Genomic DNA, 15,674 nt, shown 5'->3' on the forward strand with positions numbered 1-15,674 from the left:
TTTTATCTGTACAATGAAAGTACTAACTGGCGCTGTCATTCTTACAGGTTTTTGTAAACTTGCAAGGGGAAACACTTTTTCTCAATGGTTACGCGTGGCACTTCCAGTTAAGATGTTTCATTGGTGGGTGGGCGGAGCTTTATTTGCGTCGGCGGTGATGTTTTTTTTGTATCTTCCGTGATTGGCTTGTTTTTTTCACCAAGGCCTGAGCAAAACACCGCGTGTACAATCATATGGATGGACTTTAAACAAGGACTACTCCCCCGTAGGTTTTTCCTAATGATTTATATAGCTAAAATGTGTAACAGCGCGTATGTATAATCGCTCGGCCCTGCCTTAAAGCATCTTCAGCTACTGAGGGGAAAAAAAGATGCCGCTGTAAAACTTTTCACAGTGCTAACGAGAGAAAGGGAGAGAATTGAAGCGATGGGTGAGGACGATAAAACAGAGTGAAGAACTTTTCTTACGACCTTTAGTCGTCAAGGAGGATCAGCATGATTACATAGATACCATCTTTTATTGGTTCAAGGAAAAGAGACAAAAGTTTTGGGCGAAGTATGGCGCGAGAGACCGGAGAGTCTGGAGAAACGAAAAGTGCCAAAGTGAAAAAGCATAAAAGAAGGAAAAGCAAAAAGGAGAGCAAAACCAGGACTGTACACGCCAACATTTTGTATGACCATACCAAAGGAGTGGATAACCCCAACAGACACTATGCAAACAATAAGATCAAAACCACAAAATACACTCTGCTTTCTTTCCTACCGAAGAACCTCTTCGAGCAATTCCACCGATTTGCCAACGTGTATTTTGTTTTCATAGCCTTATTGAATTTCGTGCCTGTGGTCAATGCTTTTCAACCAGAGTTGGCTCTTGCCCCTGTGGTTTTTATTTTGTCAGTTACCGCTATTAAGGATTTATGGGAAGATTACAGACGACACCGCTCGGATAAAGAAATAAATCATTTGGACTGTCTCGTTTACTGCAGGTAAGCACGTGCTTGAAAACCGACTCGGTTACAAAGTGCCATAAAACCATGTGTATGTTTGTTTAGTTTTCCTCGTCGAGAATGGACACAAATACACTTCTATGACACGATTTTGCCTTGCTGCTGAGGACCTGTGGGCCTGCCTACCTGTTGAACGAGGAGACTCGGGATGTGTCTCATATCTCTAATGCTTTGCCTTCCTAAGCGACAACATTTTGAACACTTTCACACTTTAAAGTTGTAATTCCTGGGTTATTTCGTCCCTTTTTCGCACTGCCCGTCAGTGTGGTAATCTGTGGTTCTGAGATTTCTTTCTGAAACACCGGTTTGCATATTTAGGATGTTCGCAATATGGACAAATACAGCAGGGGACCACCTGCTTAAGTTTTGCCACGTAAATTTACTTCTTTACGCGTTTGACATGTGCAACGTTTCAATTAATTCCTTCATACTTTGATTTAAGCATTTAGTAGGTTTTTGATTGGTTGTGTGTTGCTAAACAACTTCCAATTACTTTCCAGCATACTGTTTGTCTGCCTTTGGCCACTCAATTTTAACGCTGGGTTTAATTAACCCAGGGTTAAAAGTGATGCTCACCCCTTGAAAATTACAAGTGTGAAACCGTTTACCTAGGGCAGGGAGTTTAGCCAAGGGTTAAATGCAGTATGAAAAACTCCAAAAATGTGGTCTAGGTTGGCAACTCACTTGATATATGAGACTCAGGTTGGGTAGTTTGGGTTGTGGTTTGAGTCTGCTGCCTTTATTTTATATTTTGTTGTGTGAAACACCACAAGACACTCATAAGCACATAGTACTGATAAGCAAAAGAGAAGGAACAGTGATTGAAGTTTCACACTCTGCGTAAATGAGTGCTGTCAGAGTGGCTGATACGGTTGTGTATTTTAGGCCACAGTGTCACTCTTTTATGTCATTTCTAAATTCCAGCGAGTTTCATGAATATTCAGCCATGATTGTCTTTTGGACATAAGTATAGTTATATCAGTGTAGCTGATCATCTCAGATAATGTCTTTTTATTCTCTTGTCGTATTGAGTGCAGGGTTCTTGTAGTAAGCTAAAACTTAAAAATAAAACATGTAAATAAATTGGTAAAAAGGACTTGCTTTATTTTCATTCAAAATGGAAAAAGAAGAAAAATCTAATTCAAAATATAAGTAAAATCTTTAATAGTATCTTAATTATAATACTAAAACAACACTGAGTGAGAGTTCATTAATTTGCTCATTAGGTCAATTAAGTCAAGGATATGTCCTTTAAAAACTTGAGTGAATTGAATTCAGTCCTTTCACCTTGTTGGCATTATGTGGCAAAAACATTACCCCTAATTGTGAAAGTGTGTCAGATTATCTAGCCCTGAAGATTAGCTTAGTTTCTGATCAAGTTAGACACTTTTTGCGTGCTGTTCAAGTTCTGGTTTGTCCTTGGTGATAAACACAGTGTGCTCATAGTGTGAACTTGCTTGAACAAACTATTCACCTCCATCCACTTGAGCTACAGCTGCTTTAGCAGATAAAACTTGTCAGGAAATTTCATTTTGTACAGAAATGAAGGACATTGTCATGCTTTCTCCTGTATTGTCAGTAAAAAAAAAAAAAAAGGCCTTGTTTGGAGATCAGCCTGTCTCTCATCTGCGTTTTTGAGGGCTTCCACTTGTTTGTTTTTTGAAGTCAGAGAGTCAGTCTGGAGACTGTATTTCTTGATGAAAAGCGTCTGTGTCAGCCATGTTAAGGCCATGTATCAGCTCTGTCAAAAGCCACAGTGTTTCTCAGTCTCCACAATCTGAGCTTGTGCTGTATCAATGTTGCTCTCAAGGCTGGGCTTGATTGAATTTTCTCAAGCAAATGGCTCTGTTTTGAAAACTGTTCCTGTTGCTAACAAAGCCACACTGAATTACTGCAGTTTGAATTTGCAGTATGATGTCATCTCAGCTGAACCTGATTTGACCTTTAAAATGATTGCAAAGTTTGTTACGGGAACTCACACTTGAATTACTAGAAAAGGACTTTAAAGGACACATTTCCATTTAGTGCTAATGAGTCTTAATCATTCCAAGTGTGATTTGTACTATGCGACCAGACACTTTTCTTTCTCTAGCAACTCCTCTGGGTTGACAGGATGTTTTTGTATCTGAACAATGTTTTCCACGTGTGCGTGGCATCCAGGCACAACACTCTAACTACAGACATCTGGTGCAAGTGTCATGTTGCCTGATGTTATGGAAATAACCTTGCGATTTTAATCGCTTGATATAGGAGAGATTTTATATACTTTGAGCATAAAACAGTTTGTTGTTCGACACTGCAGCGTTGTGTGTGACAGTGATGCCTATGAAAATATTTGGTCAACATTTTTCCATTTTGTATTATGTTATTGCGCAATGATGTAAAAGTGGATAAAATGATAAAGGAATGTGGATATTGCAGTTTCTTGTGTCTTTCATCATGCCTTGTATCTTGCCTCATCCATGGATTAAATGTTTGACTGCACAAAAACTTCAAAACAGCTGAGAAATTATAGAAGTCATTTATTTTAAGTCATGTGGATAATATTATGGATCATTTTAAAAATGATTTCTCAGGCTTTCTAGGTTGTTGATTTGTCATTGTGTGTGGGTGTACATATATACACTACCGTTCAGAAGTTTGAGGTCTGAAATATTTGTTAAAGTTTTGTTAAAATCGTCTCTCTTATGTTCACCAAGTCCGCATCTATTTGATAAATTCAGTAAAAACAATATTATTGTGTAATATTATTACAATTCAAAATAGCTGATTTCTATTGGAATATATTTTAAAATGTAATTTTATTTTTGTGATGGCAAAGCTGAATTTTCAGCAGCCATTACTCCAGTCTTCAGTGTAACATGTTCCTTCAGAAATCATAATGTGCTGATTTGAAGGATGGCATTTATTTGAAACAAATCTTTTGTAACAATGTAAAAGTCTTTACTGTGACTTGTGACCAATTTAATGCATCCCTGTTGAAAAAAAGTATTAATTTCTTTAAAAAAAAATCTTAAGCTCATATTTTGAATGGAAGTGTATTACCTAATACTGTGTGCAGTGTGTTTTATGCTTCTTATATTGTCAGTTTGATTGTATTTTCAGTTCTCACTTGCAAACTTAAACTTATAAAGAATTCATAAGTGGCTAATAGAAAAAAGTTTTTTTCTGCTTATGGTCTCCCTTCATTATGTTAGGATTACATGACCAGGCATCTGCTGCTCTCTTTATCTTTTTCCAATAATCAGACACTTTGTTTTGTAGGTTAAATTAATCAAAGATAGTTGCTAGACAACTGCAAACAGGCCATATCTACACTATCTAACGGTGTAATATTGTATCAGCAGCATCATAAAAGACCTTGGTTTCGTATTCAGAAGGTGTCTGTTGGTTAGGAAGGCCAAATGTCACTGAATCTGATCCCTGATTGCTCAATTTTATAAGTTCAGGCTCAAGGTTTAGACTCTAGTCTCTGAGGCCCTTGACATTTTAATGAGACTCACAGAAGGACTGAATGAATCCTGCAAGGTCAGCAAAAACCCTTCTGTATATGGTAGGATATGTATTGTATGCTAGTACAATCAATATGTTGAACATTGTGTGTGAGTCTGTGTGTGTTGAAAAACCTCCACCTTTGGCCTTAGACATATTTATGAAGCGCAGAGGATGCAGGCACTGTCTGTGACTTCTTGTTATGAGTTGCTCTTCTGTTTTGACGTGTTTATGTTCATATTTTCACCATCTTAAATATAAATTAGAGCCTTGTCTGCCAAGCCATAACATTTCTGCTTTTGCTTATCGGCTGTGCACATGAAGTAACGTGCATTTAATTCTGACGGTCATCCTGTTCGGACAGAAAGCGCTATTTTGGGGGAGACCTGCACAAATGGAGTTCCTGTTTAGCTTGAGGGTAAACACTACTTGGAGACTTATCGATGATTTGTTAACATTGCAGGGTCTCTGAGATGTCAGCACTCAGATGCTCATGTTGGACGACAGGAGAAAGGGTTATGTAAGATTAGGATAGGCCTACGCCTACACACTAGGGATGTGCAATGAATCGCATGCGATTGTCAATGAACGCGATATTGCTTAGCTTGTCAGTGGACTGCGGCTCTGCGTATTAAATGCCGCTCCATCTGAAAGCAGGTGATGGCGATTTACTGCTAATCAAGGAACCTGCTTTATTGACGAGATGCGCATGACAATCACATGCGATTCATTGCACAGCCCTACTACACACTGTGTGGAAGATGGTCTGAAATGCCTGAAAATGTTTTTCATGTTGCAGCTAAGACTGATTGTGAGCATTGTGATAGGGACATCTCGAGTCAGTGCTGTTTTCTTTTCTTTTTGTTCATGAAAATTACTAAAACCTTCATAACCTGCCTCTCCGACGGTTTGACATGGCCTATTGTGTGTCTGAGAGCACTATCAAGTGTAACTCGTAAAATAATGCAAGTAATTTTTCAAGAGAGACAGAGGGATCAGTAAAACAATAGAAATGTCTAGAAAGCGAGTGCGTCCCCTCCTTTCCTGTGTTCGGCGGGCAGCAGTGGGATCAAAAGACTTTCTATTGTGTTTCTTGCTGCTCTTTTCAAATGCTTACAACAAAAATATTGCACTGTTTTTACGAAAATCTGTTTACATTGTGACGTGGTTTCCTGGGGGATTTTGATATCAACGCTTGCTTTTTTTTTTTTTTTTTGGCGAGATTTCTGAGAGGACAGGAATTCAAGGAATTTTGAGTTTTTGCAGGGTGAGATGGTTCACGCTCTTTCAAATGGCTCAGGTTCACCTGTATGTACATGTTTGATCAATTGGTTTGGTAAATTTGGTCTTTCTGCAGCTTGACACACTTTAGCATTGACTAAAATTAATAACTATGATATAATGAAATCTTGACAACATTTTAAGGAACATTTTTGACTGAAACTGTGTAAAAAATAATCATTGCTTTTGTTACAGCAACAATTTGGCAACCACAATTTTCCATTTTCTTCTCTTCATCGGCTCCCATGAGACTTCTGTCCCACTCAGTTTTTCCATGCACACTAGTTTGTCAATGGTTCGAAGGCTTGCTTTGGGTGGTCTGACTGTGTTCAGTAATTGTTTTTCTTTGATATTGTATCTTCAGCTTTGGCTGTGATGCATTGTTGGCCTGTACTATGCATGGGACAATTTGGATTTGTAGGAATTGTGTAGTCAAAGATCTGATCTGCCTTTCAGAGACCAACCTTTGCTTTTTGTTGACTAGATACACCCATAGAAGCCTTTATTCTGGTGAGCAGTTTGTTTTCTCTTGGAAGTCTTGTTGGTGGACCATTTCCACATTGTGTCTCTAGAGGAAATGACCTTAAAGTTCAGTTCCAGTGGCCTTTTCTAGAATATCAATCCATCTCCAATCCCAACTGTGTTTCCTTGCACATTTCTTTCAAAATTACTTGACGTTAGTGTTTGTTTTTTAATAGTAATACTGTAGGTGACACACAAGTGGTTCTAGAGTATGACCTCAAACTCCAGAGATAAAATAAAAACAATCACTCACTCCACATGGGGGTTTGTTGTGACACATGACTGCGCTTAGCATAGAACCAAACTCTTATATTTAGAACATTTGGTAATTATATTTGAGTAAGACTATGCCAAAAAACGTCAAAGGAAATACAGATATATTGTAATATATAATATATAGTTGGCAGATATATTATGTTTCCTTCATCTGGTGAATGCTTATATGGGGATTTAGCTGTGCTGCAGTGCTCTACACCACTGTTTGTATATTAGTATAAATTCATTATTAATACAGAACGTTATTGAAGACACAGGGCTGGACATTTAATGTTTGTTTTTTTTTGTTGTTTTTTTAAGCATTATTTTTAAACGCATTATTTAGTAGTTATTGGTGTTAATAAAAATTATTATTGGTTGACCTTTTCTATAAATGTCTAGGGTATAAGAGTTAAATCATGTTCTATATTGTAGCTTTGTTACAGGTTTAAATAACAGTGTCATGTTTTCCTGTAACCTCCACTTATCATGTTCATATTTATGCCAAAAGCGGCCATAATTTAGTTTAGCTTTTTTTTTCATCCTCTCTTTCTCACAGAGTTAATTCACTTGTCCAAAATGTGAACTAGGACCCATGTCTTCAATGATTCATACTCAAAATCACAGATCTAGATGTAAAACACATTCTCCTCTTAAAAGAGCACATATTAGAGTTCATCCTCAGGGCTGTATGCGCTGTAACTGCCTGGACATGAAGCAAAGCCTTTCATGGCATGAGAGACACTATAAAGGCCATATTCTCCAGAATACTCAAATTAAACTATGCAGCCAAGTGTATTGAAATTATGTGGCTTGAAGGGTTAAAGAGAATTTTAATGTCATTATGCATATAAATGCATGTTACAGATCTTATTGTGATCAATCTATTAATGTATATGTTTCTTTTTAACTTTATTTTGTGCGTTATAATGTTACCATCTGGTGAAAATCACCCTGATCACCAACTTGTTTTTTTTCTCTCAATAACCTGAACCTACATCACAATATAGAAAAGATCTGTTGCTACTTTTATTGTGACTTTAAAACTAGGTTTGTCATTACATTTATAAAAGGCAAGTAACTGGTACCAATGTATTTCGCTTGATGAAATTACACGGTTCAAGTCACCTATATTATTTGAATGCTTAAGGTTTCATGACGTCACATCAAATAATTTGAAATTGGAGTTTGGTGACTTTTAGTCCATATACCTGTACCTTTGATGAAGCTTCATCCTTGTTTACAAAATTTATTATCTCACTAAACTTAATTTTCTCTCTCTCTTCGACTGCTCTGTTTTTCATTCATGTAGCATTATCTGAGTTATGCATGTTTACAAGCCTCCTCCTCCAAATCCTTAGCTTTCAACAGTTTTTACAGTAACCAGAATCATTTATAAAATTAGCTAGATTGTAAATTGCATTATCAGTGTAACATCCTCATGACCACCCTAGTCTGCCCCTGCTTCCTCTCAATGACATGTTTATATACTTATAGCTGGATTTTGTCCAACCCATTTGGCCCTCAAAGTCATGTGCCTGTAATCAGCAGTACAGTTAAATGTAGGTTCAGAGTTGATTTTATGGTGACGTGTGTAATTCACATGCCTCAAATTAACAGGTGAAAATATGAGTGGTTTTGGCAGTTTTCGTTATTTTGTCATTTATGCGACTTCCTCTAAAGCACAGCAGTGAGGGACATATCACCCTTGTGTGAGTTAGCATCACCTGTGTGCCTTTGACAACAACCCAATAGGATTTTTCCATTGGCTTTTGAATTACTGCAGAAAGTAAACTCGGTGACCAACAAACCCAGGTGAAAAAAAAGTACACTTCCATGATGTACTTAAAGTGCTCTGTTTTCACGCACTAATTTTGTACTTGATAAACTAAAAATGATTCTAAAAATGTATTTAGTTACCACTTGTAGTACACTTGAGTGTACTAGTGTATGAAAGATGGGTTCAAGTGTGCTACAAGTGGTAACTAAATACATTTTTAAAATGCAGATAGTATGTTAAAAGTGTATTTTAGTTAATATTCGTGGTGTCTCAAAATAGCACAGTTGAGTGCACTTGGATGATCTTAAGTTTATCTTAAGAAGTACTAAAGAATCATTTTTATTATATTAAGTACAAAATTAGTGCGCCAAAATTACATTAATTACTTTAAGCACTTTAAGTAAATTATGGAAGTACACTTGTTTTTCACCTGGGAAGGTTTATGATTCATAAACGGTTTGTTCATCATGGTTACCTTCACAAATGAACACAACATTCATGAATTTTGAAGCCTAATTACAATCAGCAGATGTACACCAAGTTCACCATAATCACATGACTTCAGTGTCACCACCTAGCCTCTGACAACTGTCTGTGAGTAGATGAGTTCACCTGTTTTAAATGATTGTTTAATGCTCCCACCTCTGCCTCTGTAGTCCCATTTAGCCACTTTTTAGCAACCACATTTTTCAAGCCAAATACAAGCTTTAAAAATCACACAGGGATTTATTTTTTCATAGAATAAAATTTGAAAATATCTTGAGCTTGTGTTAACCACAGACCTTATTTCAGACATTTAACCCAAAACCCATTCAAAAGACCCATTTACTTTGGGAAGATGAAACCGGCTTACAAAAATACATTCCTGCAGCTCTCTATTGTCTGCCAAGAGACTCAAAGAAACCTCCTGGTGGCCATCGTTTCACCTCTCCTCCTTTGCCATCAGGTGAATCCTTCTCATTCCTCTTAAACCATGGAGAATTAGTTCTTCCTCTACTTTGCACAACTCTTGAAGCCGTTTGTGTAAGAGGTCACCCTGCATTCCCGCGTGGCAGTAAAAGAGTGCTCTTATGTGTAGAAGGGTGGGAAAAGAAACAGAAGGAAGGTTTGTTTAGCAGAGGCGCTCGGAGAGCCAGAGTCCCTGCAGCCATGTTTGCCAAAGCCCTGTAATATTATTTTTGTCCTCCTGAAATGGGCGTCGTGTTGCCCATCGTGTTAGGCCAGCACCATGAACACTAACCTCCCAGTTTTGAACACGGCACAGATGTGGTTTGTTTGTTGTTCAGTCCTGTGTGGAGTTTGTTTGGTCTTGTTGTTTTTCCCATTTACTGCTTACGGATCCGTTCACTGCTAATGCAGAAAACAACACAGGAAGCTGAGGCAAGTGTCAAAATACATTTATGGTAAATAAAGCAAATTGAGAAAATTGAACATTTTCTAGACAGTTATTTTTAAGAGCGCAGTTCTCTAATGGGAAAGACAGATTCATGTATATTTTTAGTCTGTCCTGATGAAGTTCTGAATTGTTTTCACCAACGTCTGACTCTGTTTTGTTTCTGTGGTATTCTCAATCAATGAATCTGAGGCTTTCTAGAAAATTTCCATCCATCTTTCAATTCCAACTAAACTTGAACATTGAAAATTAAATTTAAAGGGTCACTCCACCCCAAAATGAAAATTGTCATTGATCACTTTACCCTACCCCCATGTCATTCCAAACCCGTAAAATCTTCGTTCGTCTTCGGAACACGATTTAAGATATTTTGTAACGTTATGAAGCTACGAGAATACTGAAGAGAACAGCATACACAGTTTGCGTCCATCGGATACTCTCCAAAATGGCGCTACGCTGTTTCGTAGCTTAATAATGTTACGGTTGAACCACTGATGGCAGATTGACTATTCTGACGATGGCTTTCATTCTTTTCTGGGCCTTGACAGTGCAAATTGTTTGGCAGTCAATGGGGCAGTCACTAGCCTCCCAGCTTTCATCCAAAATATCTTAAATTGTGTTCCCGAAGACGAACGAAGCTTTTAGAACATTAGAACGCATTAGGACACAATGGCTTCTGTGAAGTAACAAAGCCTCTTTTCTTTATTACATGATTATGGGTAAATTACATTTGTTTTCTTGTGCCCTTTGTAGGAGTGAGAAACGGTATGTGGAGAAATACTGGAAAGAGGTGCGGGTCGGAGACTTCATTCGTCTGCGCTGCAACGAGATTCTGCCAGCGGATGTTCTGCTGGTCAGCAGCAGCGACCCGGACCGCCTGTGTCACATTGAGACGGCCACACTGGACGGTGAAACCAACCTCAAGCAGAGGCAGGTGGTTCGCAGCTTTATCGACCTGGTGAGTGTTCAGGACTGTGGTGTGTTTGTTGTGAAATCCCATAAGTTGAGTAAAGAACTGAATACAAGCATGCTGGTGTCAAGAACAGTTAAAGTGATAGTGTGTGTATTCAGATGGCCTGTGCTTGCCCACTAGGATAACTTTAGTCATTTCACACAACTCACCTAAGTCAAATATTAATTTCCTTCGCTGCTGCTCACCCTGTATGCGTTACGTCTCAAGATGTCAATAAGAGAGTTGCTCTGAGCAGATTTTGACAACAAAATCGAATGTTAACGGAGTAGTGTAGCCAAAAAATAGTGCATCTCGGAAAAAAGTTCCTGCTGCTATTGCTTGATACTAGGGATGTTCATTTCGGTTATTTTTTCTAACCGACAACCGACGCTCGTTAACCGATTATTAACCGTTAACCGACAAGATTATTTTAAATTAGAACTAAAATTAAATTAGAAACAATAAGTGTTTGTGACCCATTAAAAATACTGTTTTCCGGGGATTAATTTTACATGCAAAAAGCAGTAAACAACCCTAACCTTTTACAATTCCGATTATCTTCATGACTAAAAGGAGTAGTTGGTTCCACTGTTAGAAGGAGAAAAAAAAAAAATCAAGTGATTGCTCCAGCGCCGCATGCGCACACACGGTTAAGCATTTTACTTTGACAATGCAGCCTGTTCATTATCATAATAAAAAAAAAAAACAATCAGTCAAACATATGGGGAAAAAAAAAAAAAAAACACTGTTTAGTTTAAATATGTAGTAAAAATCTGTACCATTAAATTATCACCGTACCGCCGTGAAGTTATGCAAAATATTTTGTTTTACGTGGATATTGGAACGCGAGTGAAGTAGGCCTGTACATAAAAGGTAAATGATATTTTGGCATTCAAATACGTCGCGAATACGGAAACATTTGATTTTGTGTCGAACGAGAGACCCAACATTGGTTTCAGTTTCGTTTTAGCCTTAATTCGTTTTGGTTTGTTGCTGTAGCTTCTTACATTTTTAATTCTTGTTCTATTCTAAATAGCCTACTGTTAATTGAAAGGATTTGTTGAGGAGTGAGGGGAACTAAAATAGCATAGCTATGTTTATTATAATATTTTTAATTCGCGTCGGCCTATTTCTGAATGAAATAATAAAATGCGACTTGTGTTTTTTTTCTCTCTCTAAAAAACGTTTTTGTTGTTGTTGTTGTTTTTATATGCGTAGCTTATTTTAACCATGCAGTAAACCTTTAAAATATCTTGATAAATTACTGAAAAAAATAAATAAATAAGTGACTTTAAACCATTTAACTGATTGTATTAATCGGTCAAAATTCTTATCGGTCGGTTAACAGTTAAACGGTTAAAATGAACATCCCTACTTACAAAAAAAGGTACAATAAAAGTAGTTAATAAATCTTGTGCCCTATATATTTAGATTCTAACAAAATCATAATAAGTATTGTATGAGGAATAGACTGAAGTTTTGCAACATGAGTTTGATTAGATGATGACAGGCTTTTCATTTTTGGGTGAACTGTCCATTTATCAGTTTGAAATATTTGTATGTTCAGATCCCAAATTGCAAATCTGTTTTTCATTTGCAGGACTGTGAGTTTGACCCATTAAAATACAACAGTGTTATTGAATGTGAGAAGCCCAACAATGACCTCAACAGATTTCGTGGATACATGTAAGTATAATGCATTTATGTATTTTAAGTGCATTTACATTATTGCTTAGTTTATGTCCCAACCTAATCATTATTAATGCCATTGAAATGTCATAGCTCTTCACTCTAAAATCTTCACTTGATTAAATCGGTGTGTTGTGAATTGGTTTGACCCTGTATGTGTAGCTAATACTGTAATATCCCGTCTGGAAATTTGTACGCCTTCATTATATTCAATGATCATCTTTTTTATAAACCATTTAGACCTGTTATTCTACCTAATTATTCTACTGTACCTTATACCACCTCTCACCAGCAGCGTTCTCTGTTGGAGTACTATAGCAATGGGTCTTTGCTTGGTTGTTAGTGTTAAGGTTGGAAGATGGAAGCAGGCTATAAATAATGCTGCCATGCTGCTGCTGAAGTATGTGAAATGTTCTTCCACCTTTGTTGTAAGCTGGTGAGTTTAGATGCAAAATTTATTTTCTAAGGGCCAGAGGGCAAAAATGTGTGATCCCTGCTTATGTTATCATTCATATTTATTGGCTGTAACTATAATTGGTGCAATATTTTACTAAGTGTTATATACACTTTTCAAAATATCAACAAAAATACAGTAACCTTTTTAAAAATTTGTCCAACATAATTTCCCCTCATCACTGTTTCTAACATGATGTCTCCTTGCTATATCAGTAAATATACACATTTTTATGACAATAAAATGCATGAAATAAAAGTAAGCATATAGTCTGTTCTCCCTGTATATACTTTTATATTTCAGTAAATGTGTTATTAAAAAGACTTGAAGTTATGCATCTACACTGTTACGATTATATTTCTTCCCTTTTTAAAGAACTATTTTAATGTACTATTTGATCAATTTTTTAAAAAAGTACAAAATTGAACAATAAAATCATTATCTTTTCAAGAAGTGAACTCTTCAAGGATAAGTTTTCTGTTGTTTCATAAATTTTTCTTAAGTTGTGTTTAGGGAACGGTTTTGATTTTGGTCAATTACCAAGCTATATATGATCATTGAAAATGGATATTTATTGAAATAGCATCATTAAATTCTAAGAAGCCCCTTATAATTTCTTGACCTTTAAGGCTTGTAATGTCAAATTACATTCTAAAACTCTCAATCATTTTACTGTCAAGTCTCTTACCTGACAGTATAGCTAGATAAATTTATCTGAGGGGATGTTTGAAATTCTACAAAATCTGCTTTAAATCACTTTATCAAACTGAAAAATAGATTTGTTTCATAGAATGATTCCAGGAAACCCTGTATTCTCACTTTTGAAAAAGGCTTGTTAATCTGGTATTTAGACTTTCAAAGTGTGGATTAAGATTGCATTGTTTATTTTGCAGTCTTAAATGGTGGCTAACACATACAGGTCAAAGGCTTGAGATTAGCATACATAATATATTTGAGCAGACTGCTGTAGCAGTAGTAAAACAAGAGCTTTAGCCAGGGCAGTGTAGGTTGAAGGATATCTCCTGTGTTTAGATGAAAACCTGCTGCACATGGTATGGTAATGACAGCCGGGCCAGTGAGTCAGCTGACAGGAACCAGAAGGTTTATGACATTTATTTCCCTGGATGATGGAGAACAGATGCTTCTGGTTTGCTGCCAGCATTTTTTATTTTTTATTTTTTTTTGTCCGGTTACCACAAAGTGGCTTACCAGAGCAAAAGGGGGAACATAATGCACGGTGGGCGCCAAGGACTGTGTCTTGTTGGAGCGACAGCTTATTGCATTAAGAGATCATCCCAGCTGGCGAATATGTGCAGTGCAGGCTAAGGAGATGATACCTGGAGGGCACTGGCATGTTGTTTTGATCCAGTCACCTTAATGGTAACTAATATGCCCTTCAAGTGGAGAAGATTAAATAATATTGTAATTTCGAGCAAATGAGTGACCAAGAAGACTTGTATTTATGAGTGGGAAACTTGAAATGATTTTGTAAGTTTGTTTAATTTTACATGCTGTCATTTTTATAATCTTAAATTCAGTTGCAGTTATTTGAGCTTATTGTTCACAATATAATTATTTTATAAAAAAAATGTTGGCTACTTCTGTGTTATGTGTCTTGACCGCCTGGCATATCATAATAACAAATGTGACTGACTCGGAGGTACAAGTTTCCCGGGTGCACTTGAAGGCAACTTATTTACTCTGGTGCGGCAGGAAAAAATGACATTGATAACTGACTGATACCACACAGATGTGTACATTAGCAGCTAATCTGAGCTGTGACGTGAGAGACTGCAGACAATAAACAACGTTTCTGCCAAAAAAGTTAATTCATCTCTAAATAAAGATTTACTCATCTCCCATGTTGCTACAAATCTGTATGACTTTCTTTTTCTGTTGAACAGAATAGAAGATATTTCGAAGAATGGTGAATGTTGGCCCCAGTGACTTGCATTATATGGACAAAATAATTATATATCACAAGTTTATATATACATAAGGTGTATATATAGAATTGTTTTAATATTAAAATGTTATAGTAAGTTTCTTATAATCAGTTGGGTTGTTTATTTGTTTAAAAATATAGTAAAAACAGTAATATTACGAAATAAATACAACTGTTCTCCATTTTAACATACTAAAAATTCAAAATATTGTTAAAGATTCAGCTTTGCCATCACAGGAACAAGCTACATTTTAAAATCTACTAAAGCAGAAAAGTTATTTTAAATTGTAATAATATTTCACAATATTAACTGTTTTACTGTGTTTTTAAATCTTTAAAAAAAATTCCAAACTTCTTGCTGAAAATGCTGATATTTTCAATTTTAAGTGAACTATGCTTACATGAGCACCCTAAAAACTGATATATGATGTTGTATTTTATATCTTGATTACAATACATTTTATTCCATCAGAATATATAAATTATATTTAGATGACCTAAGAGAAAGTTGCTTTTTGCAGACATATGATATACAGTTATTACATTTACCATCAAGGGCTAACTGGGCCATACTTGACTAGCCATACTTTGACCCTTTTGTCCAAGCTAACATATAGGCAAATGGCTCTGAGCTACACCAGAACTGTGATTGACAGCATGGGGTGTACATACAGCTAATATATCAGGTCTGGGTATGAACCAGGGCCAAGCTCAAAGATAAATGCACTACTATGGAATAAAAAATTTTAAAAAAACCTTGCCAGAAGCCTTGTCAGATAATTGACAAAGGAAAAGTTCAGCATCAGCGAAGAGCTTTTTAACTAACAGATGTAATCCTGAATTTAGCACTGGGATTAGTGCTTGCATTAAAGCTTATTGAGCTCCCTCCACAGGTGTTTAGCATT

At 36.4% G+C, this 15,674-nt stretch overlaps 1 protein-coding gene across 1 annotated transcript in view; it reads left to right on the top strand.

The window, feature by feature from the left end:
* Positions 1-223: 223 nt before the first annotated feature.
* The window catches only part of atp10a (ATPase phospholipid transporting 10A), a 51,471-nt gene continuing 36,020 nt past the window's right edge, over positions 224-15,674 (top strand). The window contains exons 1-3 of the mRNA XM_058779153.1: positions 224-985; positions 10,483-10,687; positions 12,282-12,367. Of these exons, the coding sequence (XP_058635136.1) occupies positions 558-985; positions 10,483-10,687; positions 12,282-12,367 (719 nt within the window). The 5' untranslated portion in view covers positions 224-557. The remainder of the gene's footprint in view (positions 986-10,482; positions 10,688-12,281; positions 12,368-15,674) is intronic.

Source organism: Onychostoma macrolepis, chromosome 06, assembly GCF_012432095.1.
Source record: "Onychostoma macrolepis isolate SWU-2019 chromosome 06, ASM1243209v1, whole genome shotgun sequence".
NCBI lineage: Eukaryota > Metazoa > Chordata > Actinopteri > Cypriniformes > Cyprinidae > Onychostoma > Onychostoma macrolepis.